The 12538-nt window shown below is 34.6% G+C and overlaps 1 protein-coding gene across 5 annotated transcripts in view; it reads right to left on the reverse strand.

Annotated features, from left to right (window-relative positions):
- The window catches only part of PDE11A (phosphodiesterase 11A), a 571707-nt gene that overhangs the window by 294684 nt on the left and 264485 nt on the right, over nucleotides 1–12538 (reverse strand). For 4 of the 5 annotated variants that reach the window (XM_072612423.1, XM_072612422.1, XM_072612427.1 and 1 more), the window contains one exon: nucleotides 4002–4091. In XM_072612423.1, coding sequence (XP_072468524.1) covers nucleotides 4002–4091 — 90 coding nt within the window. Of the gene's footprint in view, nucleotides 1–4001; nucleotides 4092–6730; nucleotides 7107–12538 lie in introns of those variants that run through there. The other variant, XM_072612426.1, reaches the window with a different exon arrangement.

Raw genomic sequence — 12538 nt, forward strand, 5'->3', positions numbered from 1 at the left:
AAAATAACATTTCATATAAGAGCATAATTTCTGAAGTAGAAGGGTTTAGAACATGGCATTCTTTTGCTAAAAGGATAAATGATTTCTCTCACCCCCTGCAAAATCTTTCTTAGTTCACTGTATATTACTAATATGTTTTTAGGTAAATTAGTCTTCGGTAAGATAAGGCAAAAATTGTCGATAGTAGCTTCTATGAAGCAGGAATCACATGATCTTCAGCCTAGGAATTCTTTCTTCCATAATAATATTGCACAAATCAACTAAAAGCAAAGTCATTTTATCATTTTACCATTTAAAATTTTATCAATAACAGACTCATAATTCCTACCTAATCCCACTGATTTAACAGGTCACAAAACTTATTGAATTATTAAGAATATTAATATTTCTTTAATTATTACTTTAATAAAATATTACAAGAAGTAGGTCATTTCTTTCCCATTGGCAATATTGTCCTCTTGTTCAAAATCAAGAGCCTCATTTTCATTCACATGCCTAACACCATAAACTGAAAAGGCCATTCAACATGCAATAATTAGTTGCCTGTAATATGCAAGGTGCCATACTAGACAGTGGCAATACAACAACAAAATGAAAAACAGTCCCCCTTTTCAGGAAGTTTAATACAAAATGTAAAGAGATAGTATAGATAATTTGACAATAGAGAGAACATTGAACAAGGGATAGTGTTGGGGACATGTAGGGATTATGATTAATATTCAGTATGGGAGGGGCCATCTCAAAGGAGACTGGACCAGAGTTGAACCTTGAAGGAAGAAAGTTAAGGATTCTAAGAGACAAAAATCAGAAGAGTGTGCATGCCAGGCATGGAGAGGCATCTTGTGCAAAGATAGAGTATCAAACTTTATGCTTATCATAGTTAATGGTTTGGCTTCCCCTATATACTTATCACATTCTTCCTTGTATTGTAGTGACTTGGTAACATAATTTATTCCCCCTACTAAATTATAAGATACTTGATTGGTGGAGACTGAATCATTTTTCATATTTGTATAACCTTAATACCTAAAAAGGTACCTTTCACATATTAGGAACTATGTGTGTGTATATACATATATATATACACATATGTATATATATGTATGTATATACATATATGTGTATATATATATGTTGAATTAAATATAAATTTTATTCTACTCCAGAAAAAGAACATGTACTGTTCCATATCACTGTGTTCACCAGAATGTTCAGTTAATGATGGTGTTTAATTTAGGAAAAGGATGCATAAGAAGAGAAAGAGATTAATGAAAACAGCAAAATGCACTGTACATTTATTACAGAAGAAGCTATATTTAAAAACTTAAAACTAAAGGTTATGCCTTGACTTTTTATCCAGTAGGACTTTCTTGATTCCTTTACATTAAAATAATAACCCAGATTTCAATATGAAGTGATACTGTTCAGAGATCTGATAATAGAATTTAATCCCATATACTCATTCTGCATATCAGATTTTTAAAAACCAGATTGAAATAACAAATATGTGCCATAAGTGGTAACAGTTAAAGGTTTGGCCTAAGAATATTTGCTTCTTTATGTTTTGATATGATGTTCAACCCTGATCTTGACTTCTAACAAAAGTGTTTAATGAGTTTTCCAAGTCAGATGAACTCTAAACAAATCTATGCTGTTGTATATCACAGCATTTTTTCAATAACATTCAAAAATTACCAACTCTACCTTTGGAACAATGAAAGTATATTTCCAGTTAAAAATGAATGAGTTGTTTTGAAATGTTAAACATTTGGAAACTTCTCTAAGCCCATTTAGATTGGATAGAGGTTTTAATGAGATGGGCCAATGTATTAAAGAACCCAGTTCAGTTGAAAGAATAATTAAACAAGAACCAAAAATCCTGGCTAACATTTCCCACACAGAGAGCCATTGTAAGAACAAGTTGATAGCTACATGGAATTCTGCACAATCAAGGTGAAGAAACAGCTCTGTTCCAAGGCATTTAACATCCTAACATTCCAAACTGAAATTCACCACTTATCCATGAATTGTAAGATATGTTAAATGTAGCCCATCTGTATAGTTTTTAAACTTGAATCTCACTAAAATAAAGCCCACTGATGTTACACATAAATATATGAAATATTCAATGATGGATGGCATATTCAAATAAAACAAAAGGGTTCTTGTTCAATGCCCTACTCTGATGCCCTAGGCTCCCAAAGCCTATGCTGGTAGAGCTTTAACTCTCACAAGTTTTCCCCAGCTATAAGTACTTTAAAATCCTTAACATAGCCTGTAGGTCTGCCATCCAAGGACCCATGTGGCTACCTTCATAGAGACTCATGCCCATCATCAGATACCTGTACTTGGAATAAAAGAACCTAAAATATATTAATGTATACTAGGTGAGTGACTTTTGGCAAGTCACTTGACCTCTGAGCCTTGGTTTCCTTATTTATTAACTGGAAACAGTAATATTTATACTGTCTACATTACAGAGTTGTTATGAAGTACTGATTTGTAAATCAGTAAGATTCTATAAATCAGAAGAGTTCCATGAAAGGTGAGTACTAATTATTGTTATTATCATGTATAAGACCATGGAGGGAATCAACATAGATTCTCCAAGTGCTAAAAGTAATAGCAAAAACTATTCTTGTTCCTGTGGTTATGTCTATGCCAGCAAAGTAAAATGGATAATTGAAATAAATAGCCAGACAAGTAAGATTTTTAAAATTCCTATTGTTTTGGAAAATCATTTTTTCTCTTTAATAATCCAGATTGGCTTTCTGCATTAATCTGTTTTATTCAACAACCACTCAGCTTCCCACATTGTCACAACTATAAAGACATAGCTTTTTAAAACCTGTAAGAAGCTTGTTCTAGAGAAAAATTGGACCTGGCTTAGATTTTTGCATTGGCAAATTCCTCTATGGTATTTCATTGTTTCAAATTACAAATTGTAACTTAAGTAAGAAGTGATAAAAAAAATTTTCAAATTAACAATTCAGAGTAACCACAGAATAGAATGGGGACGTGGAAAGCCTGTGTTCCTATAAAAATATGTCTCTACACATGATAAAATAATCAATCAGTCCTTTCAATTCTGTCAAATAGATAATTAATTCAATGATAACGTCTGCCAACTGATTCTTAGACAAAAATGATAAAGTGTTTGACAGACCTGATTAATCAGTTTGGTAAAAACAATTCTTAGTATTATAAATTTAGAACCAGCAGGGACTTTAGAAAATATCCTGTCCAACTTTCTTTCGTTTTTTACAAATGAATAAATTGAGGCCCAGAAAAGTGACTTTCTCAGGCTCACATAATAAAAGACAGAGCAGGGCTTGGAATTCAGTATTCTCTCTCTAAATCAATCCTTAGGATACTGCATTAGTTCCAAAGTTCATCCAGTCTCTCTTTGACAGCACAACTAATGACTTCCAGAATGGTCTAAAACCAAATTGTTTAACTTCTTTGCCCCAATATATCCACTTGTAAATTTTTAAAATGCATGGCTATTTGCACCAAGCATATGTCACACATTTTGTGAAATTTAACTGTATTGCCCCAGCAAAGAAAAAAAGGCCAATAAAAAGAAAATTCTTTGAGGTCTAGTGAGATCATATTGTGAGGTCTAGTGAGATCAAGAGCCTGGAGTTCTTTGAAGATACTATGAAATTTTCAGGTTTTATTACCACTATAAATCCAAAGCCTGCAAGAACATAACTTCTGTTTTACAACATGGATTTCAAATTAATTTTCCTTATGAAATGAAACCATGAAATTGGCACCATCAGGAAGAAACATCAAAGTAATTTATTTGTATCCATCTCTATTTAAGCCTGAAGGGTATCATCAACCACATACTTGAAGGATTATACATAAATTATTTTGAAATAAAATATTCTTGGCCCATCCAAAGATCATCTGCTATTTTTAAAAAATGAAATTACTCATAAGAACTTGAAGGAAAGGGAGATATGAAACTTGTCAATAGATCTGTTTTTTCTTACCCTGCTTCTGTCATACTCCTTCCTTGAGGCAGCAAATAGCTGAGCATTAGCTATGGCAATCCCGCAAAATGGGAGATACATCTGCATAACCTGGCACAGAGAGAAGTTAGAGGTTTGTTATTATTTATCATTAGTTAAAGGCTTAATATTATTTTACTAACATGCCTACTTTTGTTCATATAGCTTCTTTTTAAAACAATATGTCTAATAGGTATAGTTATAGACCATGATGTCTTAATGGAAAAAAAAATTGTGGGGGGGTAAAATACTTTTCTTGAGAATTTTGCAAAAAGTTGCCTGTTTTTTTTCTGAATAGGAGGCATTTACAACTGTGACTCATGTACCTAGCACCCTTGTTGTTGGGTTTATGTACATCTGGTCCCATCTTGGGAATGTACTCTAAAAATACTAGTTTCTTTTTGATTAATTGTTTATTCTAGGAAATATCTAAATATATCTTGTGCCACGATCTCCACAAATGTAGGTAAAAGTTCTTCACAAATTCCTAAACAAGTATTCAAGGTAACAAAAAAGCATTTATTTTTCCCATGGAAAATGTGGGAAAGTCACAAAGAAGTCTCAAAAAGCCATGAATAATCAATAATTCCTTCTTGGGCCACATGATTGAATATATGCAATACATTTGCCCCAAAGACAGCATTAACAGTTCTTCTACCTCCCCCATCCCATCAACCTGTTATTGTCCCAGGATCTAAATGGAAGAAAGGAAAGATAAAAGGAAAAGACAAAGAGACCAGAGGAGACTATGGGTCCTCACAGGTTAGTATACTATGGTTTTAGATACCTCTTCCCCCAAAATGTTGAGGGGGGAGGGAAGATTTTGAAGACTTCTCAGTTAAGTTGCAGAATTTTCTTCAAGAGAAGTGGGAAGAGTTATTATTTACTTTCTATACTAAACTCCAATCTCATTCTGATCTCTTTTTAGATGCTCTTGCCTCTCTAACAAATTTACCTTTTACTTATTTTGCATAGATTTTGTGTATATTTATAAGAGCTCATGTTGTCTCCTCATATAGAATGTTTTCTTCTTGGGGGAAAGGACTATTTTATTTTTTGTCTTTGTATTTTTGATACCTACTATACTGCCTAGTACATAGTAAACATTTACAAATGCTTTTTAATTGATCAGTTGATCATTCAAGCATCTATTAAAAATACAAGAAAAAGAGAACTAAATAGTATTGAAAAACAAGATAAAACTCTTTCATGGGGCACTTAATGCAAAATACCTTCTCTTACCTTCCTTTTGAGAGGAGAAGGAAGGGAAGGGGGAGACAGACAGAAGAGGAGGAACTGAGTCTACTCACAAAGTTGTGTTCATCCTTCATTGCTGAAGAAGACCATGCCATCTGAGAAATGATGACATGACTTTATTTTGAGTGAAGGAGAGCTGTACAAGGCCACCAGCCTCACTTCTCCTCTACAGCCATTTGAATCCAGTGACCTGATATTCCTCAGGATGACTGGAGATGACCCAGGATGCACTGGGAGACCTTGGCCCCTTTAGGCCAAGGTCTATGCAAGTACTCACCTAGGGAAGGAGCCACTGGAAGAGTATTTGTGTGATTAGACCAGAGCAGACTCCTCTGAGCAGAGCAGGGCAGTTATTAAAAAAAAAAAAAAACCAACCATCTAAGCTTAGATGACATTTTAAAAGAGATAAAATTGAGCAACTACTAAAATCTGAAAAGGGAAAAGTTGAAAATCTTCAAGTCACTGAAAATATTTGCTTAATGAAAACTCTAGGAATTAGACCTCATAATGAAATAGGAAAGAAAGACATCAGGCAAATCTCTAATGATTTTGTAAAGGAGATGGGCATACTAAGACTGGAATGCTAGAAAGTCTGACAGTCTGAATACAAGCAGACTAAACATGCATTTTAGAGTAACTTTTTTAAAAAGCTTGCATGTACTCTGTCTTGAATGAACGTATAATTCTATAGTATGAAAATATTTTAGAATGGGCACATAGCCAGCATATGCAATGGGAATGTCCAGGGTAAGATGAAAGATGAACCTATCAAGAAATACCCTCCAGGGCACCTTCTAGGTGTCTGTCAAACACCATTACAGTCGAAACAGCTTGAGAGCTACTAAAGAACTTTAGAGAGTCAGTGCAACAGAAAACATGAAAACACTATCATGCAATTAAAAGCAAGAAAAAAGAAATGTACAAGAAAGGATCAGGAAAGCAGAGGTATCCTGCAAATTCTAGATTCCTTTCATCAATAACTGAAAGTAAAAGTCAAAATGTTAAAAAAATTTTCTAGGACTCAAAATAGCACAAAGAACAAAACAATTCATTATCAATAAAAAATTTATTATAAAGATGAATAAAAAAAATCAGTGGCAATGCAGAACCATCAATGTAGGAGGGTGAGGAAAATCTCTGGTCATTTATATGGTTATAAGAAGTCAAGTACAAAAAAAAGACAAGTTGAATAAAGAAAGAGAAAGATTGTATAGGATTATTACAATGTCTGAAAGAACAGTTATGTCAGGGAAGGTGACAAACTCTAGCCTCTCTGCAAAACTGCATGGTAGCAGATCCCAATAGAGACAAAACGATTGGCTCAAATGGTTTACATTGAAGCACTAATTACTATTAAGATATTTTATTAGCTCCCTCTCAAAAATACACCTAATGCCACTTTTCTTAACAGAAGTTATCACGTCTATTCTAAAAGGATGAGAAATCAGTGTTACCTTCAAACATGTAACAATTACATGTTTATGTAGTTTCTGCAAAACAGTCACCGCTTGTATCATTCAGAAAAACTCTAAACACAAGAAAACAATCCACTGGTTGGAAAGCAAAAAAGGAATAGCTAAATGTCCCAAGGTGCAACTTAATGAATGAAAACGCATTTATGAAGTGCTTACTCCATGTGAAGTACTAAGAACTGGGATTCAAAATCAAAAGAGGAGACAGTACCTGCACATAAGTAATCTATGATATAATTTGGGTAGACAACAGATATGGAGCAATGGTGGCCAAGGAGGGGTAATTTGCTTTGGGAGAGAGGGAGGGAGTAAGCATTTGTTAAACTCCTACTATATGCCAGGCACTGTGCTAAGTACTTCACAAGTATAATCTCACTTGATCTTCTCAATACTCCTGTGAGATAGGTAGCATTTTGATCTCCATTTCACAATTGAGAAAAACTAAGGGAGAGGTTAAGTGACTTGCCAAGAATCACACAGCTAATAAGTATCTGAGACTGGATTCAACCCCAGGTCTTCCTGACTATAGGGTCAGCCTTTTACCCATTGTCATCTAGCTGCCATATTGTCCCTTATTTGCCATATTGTCCTTTACCGTTCTGTCTGCTTGTAGAGTTTTACTGAGCTCCAGAGGATGAGCTTACTGAACTGACATAAAGCTATAGGGATATACTGAGAAAAAGATTATCCCTTTAATTTTGAGGAATCTTTATCCAATTATTTATTCAACTACAAAATCCAGAAATTTTAGCTACCTATGTAATAGTCTGTAGAACATGGAGTAGAAAGGAATGATAGCAGCACAGCAACTTGTGCCAGGACTATCTTGATCTGAACCCCATAAAAAGATGAGAAGAATAATACATCAATAATGATGATCATCATCATTAGTAGTCATTATTGATAACATCATCATCATAACCATCTTTGTCATCATCATCATTATCTGGCTTTAAGAATTAAACACAATAGAAATACAAGTTGGGTCAGACATACTGTGTTTTAGTATGATGAACAACAAGAAAGCACATCAAGAAAGATGACTGAAACCCTAGCTTCACTACAAAACTGGAAAGGGGCTGGTCTGAGTAAATCAATATTTATTAGTTCAAATGTTTCATGGTGAGTAATTAATTACTAGGAAAGCACTTCACCAACCTGGTTTCATCTTTCTTAACAGAAGGCAAAACATCTTTATTGCTAGAAGATGAGAATATTAGTGACACTTTCAAATACAAGTCAAGTTGTATTTTTTACTCAAAGCATTCACATTTTGTATGACTCAACAAATCTATAACAACAAAACATCTAGCATATCATCTAAGTAGTAAAAAGGGGTATGCTCCCCAAACCAAAAGCAACTTCATTATCACTTCAGTGATTACTGACCAAGTCTTTCCAAAGTGTCATAGCATTTATGCTGATTTTATTGATTATAGCAAAGTTTCTGACTCAGTTCTACACTTACGGCTTAATTATGCATGACAAATATATAAAATAGATCTAAGCAGAGTGACTGTGCTAGAGAATTTGATGTCCATATGGAAAACCTTTCTTTACTTGAAATGTCATTAACATAACAAGGTTAAGAAGAACTGATACAAAACAGAGGTTCCTAAATTTATTTGATCCCTCACCCCCCTTTTAAAAAATTACTCAGAACACCCCTGGAAATCAATATTCTTTAACCCTTTAATGGTTTTTTGAAATTTGTGTTATTTCAAAATATATATGTATATATATTTCAATATATATTAAATACATATCATATATATATATTGAAATGATACATCTTAAATTCAATAACTTATTGTAAATTTATGAGTTTTTTCCTGCATTGAAATTTCGATGACACAATGTCATGTAACTGTATAGTGTCATATTGTAAACAAGTCATTACATGCACATATTCTTGTCAATGCTTTCTGAACTTCCTGACAATGTGTGACAGATTCTCCTGCCAACACTTGCTTGTTAAGACCTGTCAGTGAACTTGACTACTTACCAGTTATAACTCGCATCTTGTGTGTTTATTTGGAAAATAATGTAATCGCTATGACTAACTCTGTTATACAACAGATGAAATATGTATCAATGGTTTTTCAAAATCTTCTTTTCTCTCTTCTTTCCTTATGCTTCCACAACTGCCTTATTTTTTATTCAATGCTCTCCATTTGCACCTGAGTCTACTACCACCACCACCACCACCACCCCCCCCCCGGGTCATTCCAACACCCTTAAGGGGGTGGTATCACCCACCTTGTGAACTTATGAAATTAAAAAACATGCTGTCTTTCAGGGGAAAAAATTTAAGTCCATTGTGGTTCTGCCTACCCTTACATACATTATCATCTGATATAATGAGTTACTAATATACTGGTATAATCCAAGTAAAAAAACCACCTTTATCATGATCCTTAACCTCCTTTCTCCTACCATGACTTCAAAAGCATCTCACCCAAGAACATGACTCTCTGCTGGCAGCCTCAGGTATGTCCTGTCCCAATAGAGAGCTGATTATACATTATGATCCAGATATATCCTTCTAAATTCCCTCTCTCACCAAGAAAGGTCTCAAGTTAAGCACTTGTCATTTGTCAGTTAAAATGATCCTGTGTTTAAAAAAAGGCTCATTTTTTTTTTTGGAATTTGGGCTTTCTTCTTCTGTAGAAGAGTCTAAAATAGTTGCAATAAACTTGCCCAGATACTCAGAGAGTTCACTTGGTTAATTAATGACAGAAGCCCAATTAGAATCTAGGTCTTCTGACCCTATGAGCAGTCATCTTTCTACTATATCATACTGCCTTTTTCAAATACTATGACATTTCCAAATTAAAAGATGTCTTACAAGTATCATGGAATGATTTCATTTAAGTGAATGATTAATTTCTGAGATGTTAAAGTAATACTTTAGAAATAAGAATTTAATTTACTTTACTAGTTCCCTTAATCTATCCCACTGCCTTCTGTAGACCAGCCAATAAGAGATAAGTATGCATTTATTTGAAAACAACTCTAAGAAAAAAAATTTCACATTATCCTTTATTTATTGGAATGTCTGACCAACTTAAGTTCCACAACTTCTTCTTTATGAACAATAAACCTACTATTCTACAATATAAACCTAGTTGCTTTTATTTCTCTGTGGGCATGGAGAACAAAGGTGTATTAATTTAAATAAATTATGCAGCACTTAAAAGGTAAAAGTCTTCTCTGCCAAAATTAGTGCTTCTTAAACAGTCTCCAACAAAAGTGAATGGCAGTTTTACATCCTACTCAGCAAACTTTAGAATGTTCAATTCAATACATATTCAATGGGTACCATGCCAGCACTGAACTACCAATGTGGAATATACAGTGTGGCCAAGGACACTATCACTGTTCTTAATTTGATTCGACAAACACTTATTCAGTGACCCACTACATAGAGGTGATATTTTCAGAAGCAGGGATACTGAGATGAAAATTTCATAGTCCCTGTCCTGAATTTACCAGTTTACAGAATGAGAGGAGAAAGTACAATATGTAACAGAAAACAATCTATTATAAGACAAAATGTGATATGAACAAAAGAGAGAGTCCATCAAAGTGTTCTAGAACAAGTCTGAGAAGGGAGAAATTATTTTCAGCTGAGGGTAAAGATGGGAAGGAATCCAAAAAAGCTTCATAGAGGAAGTGGCACTCTTTACTCTCTAGGAGATTTCAGCAAGCAAAGTTAAAGCTCCTAGAGAGTAAAGAGTATTTCATGTTTTGGTCTTATGTATTCCCAGCATCTAGTAGAGTAACTGACAATTAACAAGTGCTTAATAAATTATTATTGATTGATTGGTTGATTTTAGGCCTCATAGCTAGTCTGTACAAGTGCACTGAGGCAGCAAAGTTATTAGTGATTTGCTATGAAGCATTTTAGCCCCCAAATATGGATCTTATCTGGACCAGCCCCTTCCAGTTTTGCAGAAGTTGGGTTCATTTATCACTCTTCATGCACACATTCCATTCCTCATCATAACAGTTCAGTTAAACTGAAATATATGGTTCATGAAAAGCAGTGACATGAAATAAGCATTAGCAGGCAGGTTAACTTAAATGTAGTACTAAGGCATTTGAATTTAATCCCATGAACAGTAAGAAGTCACTGAGGTCTTTTGAAGGGGTAGTGATAGTGGTTGTATGATGTTTGTCAGATAAGCGGTCAGCACCATGGACAGGAGTTATATCAGACTGAAAGAAGAATCTGGCAGGTTTCAATACTGCAAAGACAGTAACATGGCCCTCACACCAGGCCTGCATTGAATGATTATTGCAGAAGTTGGCAACAATGATATGGTAGATTTTGTGAGACTGACTTCTTTGCGTGTGTGGGCTGTGGGGAGGGAGAGGTAGTTTGGAAGTTTAAAATGTTAATAAAGTATAAGCAAGATCCAGGAAATCTTTCAGGGAATCCAAAGAGTGCCATTTCATTATCTAAAACTTCCCTTGGGGAATTTGCTGAACTACCTTCATTGTTATGCTAAGATATGAGGACCGTGAAACCTTTGTAAATATTGGATGGTTACAGGACATTCCATAACATTATGTATATGTTGTATGTTTGGTAAGATAGTTTTTCTGCCTCTGTCAAGGTTCGTTATTTTGGCTGTGGCCTAAAACTCTCTCCAATTCCACATGGTGCAGATTTCTCAAACTATGTGTTTTTTAAATACATAATTACAAACAAAAATGCATGGCACAGAAATACACCAATACACACACACACACACACACACACACACACACACACACACATACATGTGTAAATACAGAAGGACACATTATGAGCCTTATTTAGCTAAATAACATACCAGATTGCATTTCCTGAGGTGCAGCTTTCTCTCAAGGGCTGAGAATACTAGACTGCCTCCTTCACAGAAGGACTTTGTCTAAGATGTCTTGCTAGGTCAATCCCAAATTGTTAAGGTATATTCTAGGGGTAAAGATGAAAACTATTCTGGTTTCAAGTGGAATAGAATGCTCTGGAACTTGAGGGAGAGTCATGGTGGGTTGGGTGAACCTAAGGAAATATTAACTAGTCAGGACAGTTTAATAAAATTGCATGCCTTCTTATCTGACCATTGTACATAATTTTTTAAATTATACTTCAATGGATCTATGGCCTTATATGTATGACTACTCCTGCTAATATTGCTGGAATCACAACCCATCTGTTCCTCTTTATTCCATGAGATTTTTGTTCATGAGCTCCCATAAATCCTCATAGAAGATTTACCCAACAGACTGGGGATTTTTTTTCTGTCTCTCCAGACATTTTGTGGATGCCAAAACTCTTTCTAATGCCTTGGGAAAGCACCTTTGTGGTCTACACTATGTTATTATAGTAAAAGGAAGGAAAGAAAAGTTGGGCAGATTCAGTGGATGTGGCTACTTTGGAGTATTTCAGAGCCACAATCACAGGGGGAAAACACTGAGATTTGACTGACTCAATAGCATTGAACAATACCTAGTAACATAGAGCACCATACATATACATACATGCATGCATGCATACATACATGTATATGTATGTATGTATATGTATCAGTCCTGAGTTCAGTCCTGAGTCAAGGGCAAAGATTTCCTCTAGCCAGTATAGAAAAGAAGTTGATCCCTTGAAAGCTGAAAATTGGAGTCAAAACCTAAGACACACTTTTTTTTTAAATGCAAGACATGGAAATTTGAAGAGAGATGATGACTGCACAAGATGTATTTTCTCTCTTACGAGTTGGAGAAGTGTGGTGTTGAATAGCAGAAAGG

Source organism: Notamacropus eugenii, chromosome 5 (genome assembly GCF_028372415.1).
Source record: "Notamacropus eugenii isolate mMacEug1 chromosome 5, mMacEug1.pri_v2, whole genome shotgun sequence".
Taxonomy (NCBI): Eukaryota; Metazoa; Chordata; class Mammalia; order Diprotodontia; family Macropodidae; genus Notamacropus; species Notamacropus eugenii.